The sequence below is a fragment of the Podarcis bocagei genome (genome assembly GCF_964188305.1).
Source record: "Podarcis bocagei genome assembly, chromosome: 13".
Taxonomy (NCBI): domain Eukaryota; kingdom Metazoa; phylum Chordata; class Lepidosauria; order Squamata; family Lacertidae; genus Podarcis; species Podarcis bocagei.
Window position 1 is genome coordinate 26,249,707 of NC_138138.1, and position 17,086 is coordinate 26,266,792.

The 17,086-nt window shown below is 46.6% G+C and overlaps 1 protein-coding gene across 1 annotated transcript in view; it reads left to right on the forward strand.

The window, feature by feature from the left end:
- The first annotated feature begins 203 nt into the window (after window positions 1-203).
- LOC308571659 (uncharacterized protein) overlaps window positions 204-17,086 on the forward strand; it is a 35,343-nt gene continuing 18,460 nt past the window's right edge. The window contains exons 1-8 of the mRNA XM_081167307.1: window positions 204-994; window positions 2,874-2,956; window positions 3,119-3,275; window positions 5,070-5,231; window positions 5,356-5,481; window positions 6,697-6,917; window positions 8,301-8,335; window positions 9,882-9,976. Coding sequence (XP_081023433.1) covers window positions 488-994; window positions 2,874-2,956; window positions 3,119-3,275; window positions 5,070-5,231; window positions 5,356-5,481; window positions 6,697-6,917; window positions 8,301-8,335; window positions 9,882-9,976 — 1,386 coding nt within the window. The 5' untranslated portion in view covers window positions 204-487. The remainder of the gene's footprint in view (window positions 995-2,873; window positions 2,957-3,118; window positions 3,276-5,069; window positions 5,232-5,355; window positions 5,482-6,696; window positions 6,918-8,300; window positions 8,336-9,881; window positions 9,977-17,086) is intronic.

Consider the following 17,086-nt stretch of genomic DNA (forward strand, 5'->3'; position numbering starts at 1 on the left):
ATTTAGAGCTTGGACTCCTGTATGAATATCCCTTTGTTTTGTAATGATTTCCCCCCTCTCCCTCAGATTTCCAGCTCTCAAGGGCTCATTGTTTCTACCTGGGCACGCTGTTCGTTCAGGGAAACGAGGTGGCAATCTTACACCGTACCCTTGAGCAATAGTCCTCCTGTTTTCTGAATCACACTACCTGGGAACAGAAGTGGAAACACAAAACCGCCCTTTGTAGGGCAAGGTGTATCTGCTGGAATGTGACACACGCATGAATAAACCTGGGGAGACAAACGATGAGCGTGGATGTTGGCTTTTGATGTCTGTGATGACGAAAGCCCTGGGGAATGCAAAGCAGAGAGAAGAAGGGCTTTTCCAAAGCAACGCCCCCCTCCAACCTTGGAGATAAAAGGAGCATGGGGTATGAGAGAGCTGTTAGTTCCCTCGGCCATTTAGAAAGCAGCAAGAACATCTCTCTGGGCTCCATTTCCTGGCAACCATGACCACCACCTACAGGCAATACACCTCTTCCTCCTCGATGAAGGGGCCTTCCTTTGCTGGGGGTTCCTCCCGGCTTTCCTCTGTCCATATGGGCGGAGGATACAGAGCCCCAAGCATCCATGGCGGAGCTGGTGGCGTCTCCATCTCTTCCTCTCGCTATGTCTCTGGGGTAGGCAGTGCCCTTGGTGGTGGCTATGGGGGCAGCTTCTGCAGCAGCAGCGGCCTTGGTGGTGGGTTTGGTGGTGGGTTTGGTGGAGGCTATGGTGGAAGTTTCGGTGGAAGCTTTGTTGCTGGTGGTGGAGAAGGCCTTCTGGCCGGGGGCGAGAAGGAGACCATGCAGAACCTGAATGACCGCCTGGCTAACTACCTGGACAAGGTGCGGGCGCTGGAGGAAGCCAACACTGAGCTGGAGTTTAAGATCAAGGAGTGGTACAAGAAGCAAGCACCTGGTCCAGACCGTGACTACAGCCCATATTTCAAGACCATTGAGGATCTGCGGAGCAAGGTATGGTGAAGTGACTCTAAGGGGGCTTCTTAGCCTGGATAGCTCAGCTGGTTAGAGCGTGGTGCTGATAACGCCAAGGTTGAGGGTTCGAGTCCCTTATGGGAGAGCTGCAGATTACTGCACTGTAGGGGGTTGGACTAGATGATCCTCAGGGTGCCTCCCAGCTCTACAATTCTAGGATGGAAAACCGTAGCAAATTGGCTCTTAACAAGACCATGAGGAAAGTCTGAAAGGTTTGGGGAGAACCCCCCCTTTAAAAAAAAATCTGCTTAGCACCCAGAGACCTCAAATCCAATTCTTTTAGTCTGTGTAACATGTAAGTAGGCATTAGGCAAAGGATTTTTAAAATCCAAGAACACTTAGCTGATGATGTCAGAATAATATTAACCACAATCAGAGAATAATATTAAAGGGAAGTTCCAGCATGAACCTGCTGAGCTAACATTGATCAGCACATTTGATGTCCCCCCCCCTTGAATTTAGACTTAATCAGAACTGTGTGTTTCTTTCCCACTATAGCTGTTAAATTTGTAAAGCAAAGATTTTTAAGATAGTGCTTGCTAGTGCTGTGAACGCGTCACAGATCTTATCTTGCCGACGATTTGTCCTTGCATAGAAATGCCATTGAATTACCCCTGTCTCTTACATTTCATAGCCATTGGGTATTCCCCTCCTTTCTTACATAGCTTTCTTTAGTTAAATGCTACCACAGGACTCTTGGCTGTGTAGCTGCAACTAGCCCAGTTATCGTCCAGAAATACCATTATCGCCACTACTGCACTACTATTGTGGTACTACTAGTGGTATACTACTTTCTTTTGTGCCTTAATTTAATTTTCATTTTCATTTATTGAGAAGACTGTGCATACAGCCTGCAAGCTTCAGCCTGGCAGGAGCCAGCTGCAGATTATTGCAGAGACTCCCTCTTCCAATTAACTTCCATCTCCAGGGCTCAGAGGTGGGAGGGAGTGCAACGGAAGAATGGCCAGGGCCCACCTCTGTGACATCACCAGGGGATGCCCCTAAGTCTAAGGTTTGGGCCCTGAGATCTCAGGGTCTGGGATGCTCCTAGTGTACACCCTGCCTGAAGATGTACACTTTCCCCCTACACAGGACCAAGGACCTATGTGAAGTAGCCCATGGTCCAACACAACCTCCTAATTGGGAGGGATAATTATTAACTGTGGGGCTATGGAGGCTGTGGAGGAATGACATCAGCCAAACCAAAGCCTCTTCTGTAGTAAAATTAACTAGGATTTCCTTAGTGCGGGAAGTTAATTCATTTCGCCCACTTTGATCCCTAAAACTGGAGCCAGCCCAGGACATTTGTTGTTCCTCAAGTCGAATCCAGAGGGTGACTAACCTGTTCTTCTCCAGATGTTGTGGGACTCTAATTCCTATCAGCCCCAGCCAGCAATGCCAGTGGCCAGGGCAAATATGGGGGACTCCCAACAGATTCTGGACAGCTGTAGGTTAGACCCTGTACTCTAAATGGTGCCCCCCCCTAAAAAAAATAATGATAATTTGGTGCATGCCATGCTTCTCCTGGAGAGCTCAGCTGGTTAGAGCACAGTGCTGATAATGCCAAGGTTGCAGGTTCGATCCCTGAATGGGACAGCTGAATATTCCTGCACTGCAGAGGGTTGGCCCAGATGGTCCTCAGAGTCCCTTCCAACTCTGCAATTCTGTGATTCCTCTATGATTTCCTGCCCTTGAAATGGGTTTCTGTTAAGTAAATTAGAAAGAACGTCCCAGAGCTTTCACGTAGCACAAGGCTAGGTCCTGAATGAAATGCCCATTGAGGGTTCCCTAAAAATAAAATAAAACTTGCCCAGATTTTTTACCATATCAAACCACCCATTCCCTACTTCCCTTGCAGATCCTTGCTGCCAGTGTTCAGAATGCCAGCATCCTCCTGCAGATTGACAATGCAAAGTTGACCGCTGATGACTTCAGAACCAAGTAGGTTTAATTGTTAAAAAAACACACACAAAACTCAGTGGTTGGGTTGGTTTCACAGCCAGCACCATGGCTGGGAGCTGTATGATAAACATTTCCTGGGACAACCTCTTACCCCTTTCCCCTTCCCTCTTCCCTCTTCCTCTCAATCCTTTGTGGATGCAGGTTTGAGACAGAGCAGGCCCTGCGCATGAGTGTTGAGTCTGACATCAATGGTCTGCGCAGAGTCTTGGATGATCTAACACTGTCCAGATCTGATCTGGAAATGCAGCTGGAAAATCTAAAGGAGGAATTGGCTTATCTGCACAAGAACCATGAGGAGGTAAGGATGCCCAATGGGCAACGTCACAGAGGGGTAAACATTTTTAAAGGAGAGGGGGAGGACACCAGCATTCAACTGGTTTATGTCTGATGAACCCAACGCACGTTCTTTTTGTCCAATGTGGTTGCACATGCTACAAGCATCTTCTGAATGGCCTAGCGCAACAGGCTGTGCCACAATGAAATGTCTTTGAAATATCATTGGAAAAATGGGCAGGAAACAGACCTTTTGGGCTGTGATCTAGATACTTACCAAACAATTCATGTAACCATAAACCTGGGTCCTGTTTACCCATGAACATACCTTTGATCACAGACGTCAAGTCTAGGAATGGACTCCATTGGAAAGCATTGCGTTTAAAGAGGTTCTGACTGTTCTGTCTGTAAAGGCCCATTCATAAGTGCAAGTCACTCTTAGATACTGCAGCCATCAAGTGTTGAAGATGCATGAATGAACCAGCCCTTAAAAGTCCATTGGAAAAGCGAACAGGCTGAGTTCTGCATGTCAAGTACAGCTGTGAGAATCTAGCCTAGATCTGCTCCAGTGTGCCTTTTAGGGCAGAATTGGCCCTTGAAAACGATGTACAAGATTTCATAAACACATACTACTACTACTACTACTACTACTACTACTACTACTACTAAAATATTAATAATCAGTGCTATTTTTCTAGAAAAAGAGGTGCCAGAGTTCACCATGAACGTCTGCCTTGTTCTCTTAGAGTGGCAATGGCGCCCACCTGAGAGGTGCCAGAACTGAGCTCTGGCAAGCTCTGGCTGAAAAGAAATAATAATAATAATAATAATAATAATAATAATAATAATAATAATAATAATAATAGTCATCCAAATCAAAACCACACTGCACCCCCCTTAAAACGGAGTAGTAGCAATGTCTACAATTGATTGCAACAATAATGAGATAAAAACCAGCCTCTACAAAGCCAGACTGCGGCAATGGTTGGCCTCCAATCTAAACTCATTGTATCCAGAGCAACGTGCAGAAGAACTAAATCCTTGGGGCCATGGCTCAAAATAATTCATTGTATGAGAATTAGGCTGTCAGGATCAAATGACCGCAGGCACCCGCTGATTCCCTTACCAGTCATTCTCTCGTACATCTTCAATTACCGTATTTTTTGCACCATAACACTCACTTTTTTCCTCCTAAAAAGTAAGGGGAAATGTCTGTGCGTGTTATGGAGGGAATGCCTACGGGTGGCATGCCTACGGATTTTCCTCCTCTAAAAACTACGTGCGTGTTATGGTCTGGTGCGTGTTATAGAGCGAAAAATACGGTAGTTTACTGGCAAGTGTGGTAACTACCGTATTTTTCCGTGTGTAAGACTATATTTCCCCCTATTTTTTCAGGTTTAAAATTGGTGGTCGTCTTATACACGTATGGTGCATATGGGGGATTTTTTTATTTGGAATCCCAAAAAATAGGGGCCGTGTTATACACGGAAAAATATGGTACTAATCCGGGATAGCTAACTCTTGACAACATCAGCCTCATGCTTTCAGAAGCATGTAGGAAAATCCTTACATGAAACAGAAGCACATTATGAAAGACACTTTCATTAGGGTTTGCAATCCAAGTGCAATATAGGTTTAAAAACAACCTATATTTTTCAGATTGGTGGAATTTCCCCCAAAGAAGTTGCATCTGATTTATTTATAAGAATATTTCTAAATTGCCAATACTTAAAAAAAAATGATAGTGGTGTACAATAAAATCAACAACATGATAGAATCTTAATTACGAATAACCTTGCTCCGTGTACCTCTATCACAGGAAATGACTGTTCTCCGAAGCCAAATCCGTGGTGAGATCTCTGTGGAAATGGATGCTGCTCCTGGGGTGGATCTGACCAAGATCCTGGCGGACATGCGTGAGCAGTACGAGACATTGGCGGAGCAGAACCGGAAGGATGCTGAGCAGTGGTTCTTCAGCAAGGTGGGTCTTCCTTTGGGGTGAATGCACTTTCTTGGGGGGTGGGGGGGGAGAAGAAACAAGAATGGAATACTGGGCGTTTTGATCAGTGAGGTCACTATGGTGCTGTCTCCCCATTTCCTTGTAGACCGAAGAGCTGAACCGCGAAGTTGCCATGAACACAGAGCAGCTGCACAGTGGCAAGTCGGAAATCACGGAACTGAGACGAACCCTCCAAGGGCTGGAAATAGAGCTGCAGTCCCAGCTTAGCACGGTACGGTGTTCAGGCAATCCTCTCCCTGCCCTTAATCAGGGAAACGGTTGCACAATGTCGCACCCCACCACCAGACCTGACTTGCTGGGAATTCCTAGAATGACTTTCTACCTTCTCTGAGGAAGCAAATATTAGAATTTGCTTCCAGAAGGCGTTGTAATGGCCATCAGCTTGGAGGGTGTAAACGAGGGTTAGACTAATTCATGGAGCTATCAATGGCTACAAGTCATGATGGCTGTAGTCTACCTCCACAGTGTCAGGGACTGACCTTTCCAGGGAGGAGGAAGAGGAAGACAGTATAGATTTTCAACAGGGGTTTGAAGGAAGTTGCAGCTCAGAGGCAGATGAGAGGAAAAGCTGGGAAATCATGGGAGAGCCAGGACAACGCCTGGCTGACACGTCGTTAGAAAGCATTCCAGACCCTCCATCTCTCAGAGCCTGGCGAGCCTTAAAAGTAGGAGAGCAAAGAGCTCAAAGACAGAGGGCATGTAGCAGCACCCGTAGACGTCATGAATGAGGAAGTGGGAGAGACAGGGATGGGGATGGGGATGGAGATTCATTTGGGACAATGCCATTATCCAAGAGTCTGAGTTCTATAGCCTCTCTCTGTAAAGATTGAAATAAAAAAGGGACAGTAAGTAACTTTTCCTTGTCTTTATGCTTTCCTGGGCAACCAGCCGGGAGTCACTGACAACATCCTGGCACACAGTCAGAATGCTAGCTGCTGGGAGTCTCAAGTAGAGAGAGTGCTGTTGCATTCAGATTTTGCTTGTAGGCTTCCGCCAGGCATCTAGTTGGTCACTGGAAGAACAGGATTCTGGACTAGATGGGCCACTGGCTTGACTCAGAAAGGCTCTTCTTATGTTCTTAATATGCATGGACCAAGAGCCCCTGTGTTTCCCTTCAGTTAGGGAATCTGATTGCACAGGATTCCCAATTACGGGGAGGAATCCAGTGACGGTCTAGTAGGGTGAATGGGGTGCTGCCCCGTCAACATCAGTCTGTCCTCAACGAGCTGCCACCTGCCTGCCTTCTTGCTTCTGACCAGTCAGAGGGTGTCTGTGTCTGTCTTTGGCTCATTGGCGCCACCTACTGTTGGGCTCCCTTCCTTCTGTCCTACCAGCCACCGCTGGAGGACTCTAACATTAAAGGTTGCTGTGCAGGTTCCCTCAGAAGCTAACTCTGATTTCCTCTCTCTCAATTCTCTTCCCCCAGAAAGCAGCACTGGAAGGCAGCTTGGCAGAGACAGAGTCCCGCTACGGAGCCCAGCTCGCCCAGATCCAGGTTATGATCACCAGCGTGGAGGAGCAGCTGGGTGAGCTGAGGTGCGACATGGAGCGCCAGAACCACGAATACAAGATCCTCCTTGATACCAAGACCCGCCTGGAACAGGAGATCGCCACCTACCGCCGCCTGCTGGAGGGAGAGGAAGCCCAGTATGTATAAAGAGGAGGGCTGTTTTCTAATGTTGGATAAGGAGTCAATAGGCTGAAAAAGGAGGATGTCAGGAGTGAGCTGGCAGTAAATCACACTGTGCAAGTTGGAGCTAACTCTTTGTTAGCAAGAACATGATCTGCACAGACTTGGTGGAGTGTTGGGCCTAATGAACCTGGCAGCTCATCCCTGGTAGGTCTTGCCCCATAGATCAGTTGCCGAGACTGAAAGTCCCCACCTTGTCACAGCCCACTCCTCTCCAGGGTTTTCCCCAAGCAATCGGAGACTGTGCCTAAGTGCAGCCAACCTTTCCTCTGCCCTTTTCACGCCTCTTCTGGTTCTGGGAGACCAGTGGGGAGGGAAGCTTGTCGCAGCAGGAGAAGACACCCATGCCTCTGCACCAGCTGGACTCGTCTCTGCCTCTTGGCCTTCCTCATCCCATTCTCCTGCTTTAGTCTCTGCCTCTGATTCTGGAATTCTCTCTGTCACAGACTCTCCCAGCTCACTAAGCCCTGTTACCTCTTCAGTTTCCAACCCCTCCTCTTCCCAGTCTTTTTCCTCTGACCACTCAACAATGTCCCACCACCACTCCCCAGACTCTGAGCCTTCTTCCCCTGGTGGTTCCCCAGCTGGTTCCTCCCAGCATTCCTTTGCATCCAAACCAGTCCATCACAGAGGATGTCTTTCAATTGCCAAGTAATTATTTAGGATTGCTGGCTGTTCTAGGCCTGTCCTCCCATCCCATTATTTCTGATGTATGTTAAGCACATCATGTGCCATTGGCACACTAGGTCCAGCTGTTGTGGGTGCTTCTGGTGCAATAGTGTCAACACACCATGCTACCCTTGAGCAACGTCTTGTGTTGGCTTGCAAACCTGGTACATTTCTAAAGGCACAGGAGTCCTATATCCAGTCCTCTGCCCCCATTGGCCCATTGCTGAATGTTATAAGGGCCTTTCACACATTACATCCAATGAGTGTACAACCTGCATACTTGTGAATACAAAGAGTTGTGCTTGCATGCTCATACAGTTATTCACATGTGTCACCCAACTAGGATACACTCTGTGTACACAGCAGCTGATCTGTATGAATCAATACAGGTACACTTTCCCACACAAACACTCGTAGCTGTGTTTGCTGTAATGTGTGAAGAAGCCGATAGTATTGGGCCAGAGGAGAAAATGTAACAAATGGAAATGTTCCAGGGCTGCCTCTGGGGTTCCTTTATTTTAAAGCAATCACGAAATTAACTGGACACAAAGTTGTGTTGTTGTGCCTTTCCTTTTAGCGCATTTGATTACCATTTCTGCACCTGCTGCACTGCAGCTGAAAATGAACTCTTCATGTTTCTCTAATCTAGTCTTGTTTTTCTCCCCTTGCAGCATTTCTTCCCAGTATTCATCGGCAATTTCTAGTGGTAAGGATCTGTTGGGCCATTGCTCTCCCTTTTGCTTTTCAGAAGTTCTCTTTGTTTTATAAAAGCTGAGAATATTGAAGCATGCAGACAGACAGACAGACAAACAGACAGACAGACAGACAGGAGACGATACATTCATCAGTATGCTGTCAACAAATAGGCCTAGCCATTCAAGATGGTAGCTGCTTCTATATTTTACCATCCAGTAGGGATCGATCTAGTTAAGTTTGCCAAAGTCCAGTCTGTGATTTTGGCAATTGCCATTCTTCGTGATTATAAGTGAGTATTTCATAAAAGGGTGCCATGTTTCAACAAAGCCGTCTACGTCATCTGTATTAGTCAATGCATGTAGTTACTTGATAACACAGGAAACTAATTGGATTAAGGCACTGGCCTTCAATGAATGAGTCATAGTCAACAACCGGGTTGTAACTCAACCTGGATCGAGCTATGGGTTATCCTATAGGAACACAGGAAGCTGCCTTAGATTAAGTCAGACCATTAGTCCATCTAGCTCAGTATTGTCTACACTGACCGACAGCAGCTCTCCAAAGACTCAGACTGGGGTCTATCCCAGCCCTACTTGAAGATGCTGGGGCTTGGCTTTCAGTCCTTCTGAATGCAAAGCAGAAGTTCTGCCGCTGAACTATGGTATTTTCCTTTTGAAGAGGAATGGTAGGAGATGCAGAATAGAAAAGAAAACTTGTAGTACAGCCCATAGTTAAGCCATGGAAAGATGTAGTGTTGGCCACCAACCTGAACAACTTAAAAAGGGGAATATACAAAGTCATGGAGGAGAAGGCTATCAATGGTTGTTAGGCATCAGAGCTTTATCGCCTTCAGTGTCAAAGGTGGTATGTCTCTGAATATCAGTTGCTGGCTGTTGTGGGTTTCCCAGAGGCCCTGGGTTCAGCCCTGTAGATATAGGATGCTGCCTTAGACAGACCTCTAGTGAGATTCAGTAAAGTTATTCTTAAGCAGGTCATGCCAGTTAAGTCTTAAGGGGGTCGTGCCACTATTTTTTTTCTTTGTTTCATTTTTTTTTAAAAAAGAAGGGGCAAGCTGGAGAGGAGAAAGATGGAAGAGGGGATAGTGTGTGCATCTCTCTCTCTCTCTCTCTCTCTCTCTCTCTCTCTCTCTCTCTCTCTCTCTGTGTGTGTGTGTGTGTGTGTGTAGGAGAGAGGGAGAAGGGAAATGAGAAAGACACATACAGTATGAAATAAAAGTGGGTGCCACGTTACAAATAGAAAGTGGCTGGTCGGAGTTAAATATTGGCTCCAGGTCTGTAAAGGTTGAAGAAACGTTCTGCAGATGTTGATCAAAGCACAAGAAGCCCTTTAAATGCCAGTCCTGCAAAGCTTGCTCTGCATTCCCATGGTTTGGTAAAGCAACGCATTCTGAGGTTTCATGGGAGATGTTAAAATCCAGTTTCTCTAACAGTGAGCTTTGGCTGATGTGTAGGACACAGAGAGGCAGGTCAGCAAATGGTGGAGGCTGAATCACTTTCCTGCAAATAACATTCCCCCTCCCTTCTGTCTCCTTGTAGGACCCTCAACCACCCGCCAAGTCCGCACAATTGTCGAGGAGGTCCAAGACGGAAAAGTGATCTCATCTCGTGAACAGGTCCACGTCTCTGGCCGTTAAGTCTGCACCTTGAACACATCAGCCTTTCCTTGTCATTTGAGATACTGCTCTGATTTTTCCTTTCCTGCTTGTCTTCTTACCAGCCGCAATTTGAATTCTTGTACGGCTGCATACCCAAGGCTCTAATAAAGTGTGTTCATTCCAGCAAATCAGGAGTTTTCTGTGGTCAGTTCAAGAGAATGGCTTCATTGCTCTTAACCCAACTTCAGCCTTCCTAGATGGAAAGAAGACATGCCTTTTCAAAATAATTTCATAGATAGAAAGATAGAAATATAGATGGATAGATAGATGATAGATATGTGTGATTAGACTTGATTGTTTGAGTGTCAATATTGCAGTATCAAAGCGCATCTCATTTAGAAGGACCAAACTTTCCAAAACATTGTTTCCCATGATGCTCTCAGTGCCCGAATATGCAGTGTGGGAGAGGTCCTTGTGAAAACATCTTAAGCTGCCTCCCAATAGCCTAGGAGGACAGCAGGACAATACTGAGCTAGATAAACTAATGGTCTAACTTGGTATAAGTCATTGGTTTGTCTTGCTCTATATTGTGTATACTAGGCTCCCCCCAACTTGGTGTCCTTCCAATGTTTTGGACTACAATTCCCATCATCCCCATCCATTGGCCATGCTAGCTGGGGATGATAGCAGTTGCTGTCCCCAAAAAATCTGGAGGGCACCAGGTTGGGGGGCTACCAGAAAAATTCAAGGGCTTTAGGAAGGAGCTGTTCCCAGCCCTATCTGAACCAGAGACCTTCTGTGTGCAAAGGAGTTGCTTCACCACTAAACTTCAGGCCTTCTCTCTAACGGAAATCAATGGGCTTAAAATGGCTGGGGAATCTTTGCCTTTCCAGGAATACAACTCCCATCATCCCTGATCATTTGCCACGCTGGCTGTGGTTGTTGGGAAATGTGGTTCAGCAGCATCTGGAGGGCCAAAGTTTCACCACCCATGGCTGGAAAATGCACTTAGACCAGGCCTCCAGACCACACATGCCCCCTTGCCCCCACAATTGAGAGGACCTGGGGCTGTGTGGCATCATCACATTGTACATGCATGCCCTGAGGCATGCACACATAATGTCAGCATGCCGCGGGGCATGGGCGCACATTGCAAGCACATTGCGGAGCGTGCTGACATCACTTGTGCACACTGTGAGGCATTCTGACAAGTCTTGCGGACGCCCCATGGCCTGCATATGTGGCCGCTGCAGAATTTTGAGGGGCCCCTGACTCCTGCATTGAACATTTTGGGGGAGCTCTGCCCCCCACTCTGCACCAGTGCTCCAGACTCCTCCACCAATGAGGCTCCAATAATGTGCTAGCATGATCTGCCAAGAGGCCTCATAATCAGAAACAGAATTGAAGAGTCACATCCATTTTCACAACATTTCCCTAAGTGTTAATTTCCACATTATACAAGTGTTTGAGCTTTGGCATGATGCAAAAGCTACTTCTGGAAATACAGTGGAATATATAGCACAAGTTTAGCACTCATTTTCACATTATTTGCAAACTGTTCCCCTCCTCTCGCCCTGGAAGCAAATAACATGGAAATGAGCACCAGACTTGCACTATAGTTCAGAAGAGGCTCAAATATAATGCAGAACTTAAGAGTTAGGGGAAAGTCCCGAAAACAGAATAAACTGCCTTGTGGATGCCGCCTGGAAGCAACAGCAGCAGCAAATACCGATCACATTTGCTGGATTGATTCCCTTCTTCTACCCAGGAAGAATAAGCAAGCATTCACGACTTTGCTCTCATTTCTGTTTTCATTGGAATTCTCCAGCTTCCCATAGTAAGCCCATAGGCCTTTGTGCAAGTATGAGGAGGTAGCCAACATTCTAACACGACCACTGCTGCTGGATGTTGTGGTGCACACAGATATTGCTTTTATCCACACGTCACTGTCCCCCTTTAGTCTACAGTGGTACCTCGGGTTACAGACGCTTCAGGTTACAGACTCTGCTAACCCAGAAATAGTACCTCGGGTTAAGAACTTTGCTTCAGGATGAGAACAGAAATCGTGTGGCAGCAGCAGGAGGCCCCATTAGCTAAAGTGGTGTCTCAGGTTAAGAACAGTTTCAGGTTAAGAATGGACATCCAGAACGAAGTAAGTTCTTAACCTGAGGTACCACTGTACACTCAAACTGGTATGTGTAGGTTGTTTCGATACAGTCTGTTCTCCTGATAGATGGCCCCTTTGCCTGCTCTCTGCAGATGCCGTGTTAAAAGCCTTGCTTGTACAGACTTGGTTCAGGGCTTAAATGAAACTCTGCTCTAGTTACTTGGTCAAAAACATGCCCTTGTGCTGTCTGCGGAAAAAGCCTGAAGTTTTTCTCTGCTGCAGTTGCTGGCTTTTCAAAAATAATAATAATAATAAAAACTATGGAACTCACTTTCATAGGAGGCGGTGCTGGGACCAACTCGGAAGGCTTTAATAGAGGATTGTACAGATTCATGGAGGATAAAGCTATCAATGATGGCTTCAAACCATAAGGGCTATGCTCAGCCTCAACAGCTGGTTTTGAAGACCAGCTGCTGGAAGCCACAGAAGGGGATAATGCTTTTGTGCTCAAATCCTGCTGGCAGGTTTCCCACAATCCTCTGGTTGGCCACTGTGAGAACAGGAGGCTGGTCTAGATGGGTTAAAAAGTCCAGTCAAAGGTGACTATGGGCAGGGCCGGATTTAGATGAAGAGAGGCCCTAGGCTGCTCTACTTGTGAGGCCCCTCCTCATCCCCCACCCTCACAACTAGAAGAAAATGGAAGAGTCTTATCGCGTGGCGAGTTCCCAACCCCCCCCAGGTGGAAGTAAAGACACATGACACAATTATTAAGGTTAATGGGCTAAAAATGGCCACAACTTTATTGGTTACAGGTAATGAGCAGTATTGGCTTAGGCATTCGTCCTAACTATATCCAACTCCAGCCCGTCTGCTTGAAGTCTGGGAAGGGTTAACCACCAGTAGGGGGAGTCCTGCTGATGCACATCAACTAGGAACTCCCCTGGGGTCACCGCTAGGGAGCGTGCCTTAGGCCCTAACCTCACTAGGCTTCGGACAGGGCAACGCCCCGCAGAATCCTTTAATGGACTACCCTTCAATATGTGGGGCAGGTGATGGCGCTACCTCCCCTCTTCCAACTACAGAACAATACCAATGCCTAGCCCCCAATACCCAGAAAGTTGTGACGATTTGCTACGAGGTAAGCGAAAACCAAGTGGCTGGTGCCAATTTGCCAAGTGGAACAATTCCTACCAGGCCCCACAACGGCGACCAACCAAGGTCCATAGCAAGGTCAAGGAATGAAAACCTTATAGGGCGGGAGGGTGGGAAAAACAGGAACAGCTGGCGGGCGGCAAAGAGGGAGATCCCCGGCCACGTCCTGCCTTTATAGGGCAGGCCACGCCTCCAAGCCAGCCGATTGGCCAGCCAGGGGGTGATGCGGCTGGGAATCCTCCCAATCGCACGGGACTGGCCTCCACCTGCCGCACATGTGGCGGGGCCGTGAAGCCTGCAACCCCACCTCCTCCTTAAGGTGGAAGTGGCTTAAACAAAATTGAATGAAGCCAAGGATGATGACGGGTATTTAAAATTCTGCAATTCACAATTTCTCCTCTGAAGGACATAAGATAACTTTTGCAATAACTGAACTTTGTAAACCTTTTGTGGAATAGGCGGAGGCCTGGCCAGGACCACCAACCTTCTGATCGGCAAGCCCAAGAGGCTCAGTGGTTTAGACCACAGCACCACCATGGTCTAGATGGGCCATTGGCCTGATCCAGCACAGATCTTCTTATAATCTTAAATGAAGCTTGCACACAAATCCTTTCCCACGTGAATTTACTCCTGATTCTCCAGTCTTTTTTTTTTGGGGGGGGGGGATGTAGATTTCTGTTGTTGCTTCTGTTAAAGCATTGGAACTTGGAAACTTGTGTTGATCTCCGGCAAATCACCTCGCAATCCTCCACTAGATCCCAAGCTCCTTTCTGCATACACTTGCTGAAAGCAGAATTCCAGGAGGGTAGCCTTGGCAGTTAAAAGTGATTTCTGTTGGGGATTAAACTAAGAACATGATCTCATTCCAACCTGGCTCACTCACCGTGCAGCAATTAACTTTTTGGAAGTGAGTTTTATAGGGTTTCAAACCACCAATTCTGATTTTTTAAAAAAACAACCCCAAAAAACTCAGCTTAAGGTTAATTATGGTGCTGAGCAAATGATCCTCACAATTATTTGTCCAAAAGGAGCCAACAAAGTATTGTAAAGGCTTGCTGACTTCCATCATTTCTCTGTGTCATTTTGAAGGAAGCCTCTAGGCTTTCTAAGGTGCCCTTGCCCAGCTGTTGGGGGAAGTTTTTACAAGCGGAAGCCTTTCCATGTCTCGCAGGTCTGTCGTCTTTCGTCTCCCTTTGAGGCAGCCTGTTCGCAAAACATGTTCGTTGCAGTTTCTGGGATGGAATTGTTAGGACCTGCCTTTGAAGACAGTAAAACAGTTGGCAGGACATTTAAGGGAATGCTGTTTCTGACACACCTTGCACTGCCCTGAGTGTGTGTGTGTGTGTGTGTACGTGCACGCGATCAAATCATGGGGGATGAAATAGGACTTCTAGTGCAGTATCTGGAAGACTGCAAAGAATGCCATGACTTAGGCCCCCTCCAGATGTTCTTTTCATTATGCAGCCAAAATGTTTTAGAATCATAGAATCATAGAATCATAGAGTTGGAAGAGACCACAAGGGCCATCGAGTCCAACCCCCTGCCAAGCAGGAAACACCATCAGAGCACTCCTGACATATGGTTGTCAAGCCTCTGCTTAAAGACCTCCAAAGAAGGAGACTCCACCACACTCCTTGGCAGCAAATTCCACTGTCGAACAGCTCTTACTGTCAGGAAGTTCTTCCTAATGTTTAGGTGGAAACTTCTTTCTTGTAGTTTGGATCCATTGCTCCGTGTCCGCTTCTCTGGAGCAGCAGAATCATAGAGTTGTAGAGTTGGAAGGGAACCCCGGGGTCATCTAGTCCAACCCCCTACAATGCAGAAATCTTTCACCCAACACACGACCCTGGGATTACAGTCTTCCCTGCCTGGTGCCTCGCACCACTCTTCTGCATCCGGCCAGTCCATGACTCTTTGAACCTCCATAAACTGCTTTAAAATCACTTTAAGCCCACAATTGTTCTTTTGAAGCCCTACCTTGCCTGCTTTGTACTGGCACCAAATACAGTGGTACCTTGGGTTAAGAACTTAATTCGTTCCGGAGGTCTGTTCTTAACCTGAAGCACCACTTTAGCTAATAGGGCCTCCTGCTGCTGCTGCACAATTTCTGTTCTCATCCTGAAGCAAAGTTCTTAACCCGAGGTACTATTTCTAGGTTAGCAGAGTCTGTAACCTGAAGTGTCTGTAACCTGAAGCGTCTGTAACCCGAGGTACCACTGTAGGTCAAATGAAAAAGCCTTGTGGGCCAAGTCTGGCCCACAGGCTGAAGGCTCCCCACCTCTGTTTGAAAACATCTTCTGGTTTCCTCTTCTATGTCTCACCTCCTTCCTGGACTCTCAAGGGATTTGCTGAGACAAGAAATGGATCCATGAGAAATTCACAGTTAAGCTGACAATGCGTGCTGAGCCAAATGCATCACCTATCTGACCTTAAATTAATCATTTGCTGAAGGCAATCTAGTGCCGCACCAACAGTCTGATGGAAATACAATGAGTACCCGAGTCTCAGGGCTGCTTTTCACTCAGGGCATCGTTCTTTCTGCTTCTGGGCTGTGCCACTTAAGACGGCATACAAGGTGGAGCTCATAGGATGGAACAACCCACCAATTTAAGGAAATAGCCCCTGCACATCAAAATCTAGCAATTGGGGGAGAAGGTTAGGTTCAACCCATCTCCCCAATACAGTCGTACCTTGGAAGTCGAACGGAATCTGTTCCAGAAGTCCGTTCGACTTCCAAAATGTTTGGAAACCAAAGCACACTTCTGATTGGCTGCAGGGTGCTTTCAACAGAACATTAAAAAGCAGAACAAAACTTCAAACATTAAAAACATCCCTAAACAGGACAACTTTTGTTACAACTTTTTAGCACCTGCTCATTTTTGGAACTTGAAAGTTGGAGACAGCACAAAATAAGGTCTTAATCAGTGGTTGTCATGGACCGGCAGAGGAGTGGGAGGCAATAGCTGGGGAACCCCAAGGGAACCCCCAGAGGAAGAAGGCTCAGAGTCAGCGGTTTGGTGGTAGAATGACTATAAATGGCCAGAGGGAAAAGATGGAGCAAACGGGCAGGAGGAGGTGTCAGAAGCTGAAGAGGTAACAGGGTTTAGTGAGCAGGAAGAGGCTGTGGCAGAGAGCAGTCCAGGCTCAGAGACAGAAGTGGAGGCTGGAGAGGAGGGGGCCAAGAGGCAGCAATGAGTCAGGCTGCTGAAGAAGCCAGGGAAACTATTCCTCCTGCTGTGACCTGTTCCCCTTCCTCCTGGTCTCAAAGAACACACACAGAAAAATGAAGAGGGCAGACCAAAGAGAGACAGGACAAGGAAGCCTTAGGCTGCTGGACAGTGACCTGGGGGAGGAGATTTAGAGAGCGGTTGGACGACGGGGGCCTTCAGTCCTTGCAACAGCCTCATTGGTGCAAGGCCTACTGCAAGAGTTGCTGCGATCACTAGGCCTGCACTGTTTTGGTTTCTTTGAACAAGGACTTCACGGATTATTCGGCCCTTTGCTGAATTTTGCAATACAGTTTGCAGCTTGGAAAAGGCACCAAACACCAAGATGATAAAAAAAATAATTAGCCAAAAGTTGGGGGGGGGATTATAGAATACCTTAAAGACCACTGTAGATATTTAAAATGTTAGCAGGATTGTTATAACACTTATAATGTAATATGATTTAAGGTAAAAAAAGGAGATAAAATGGATTAGAAAAATGTAATTAGATACAGTGGGGGGAGTCTGGGGATCTAAATAATCCTAGATGTCTAGAAATTGAAAATGTTTTAAATGGATAATAATATTGTTGTTGTTGTTTTAAAAAATGAAAAATATTTTTTTTTAAATGAAAAGGCACCAAACTGCATATTCAAGGATAAATATATATTTATAAAAGCA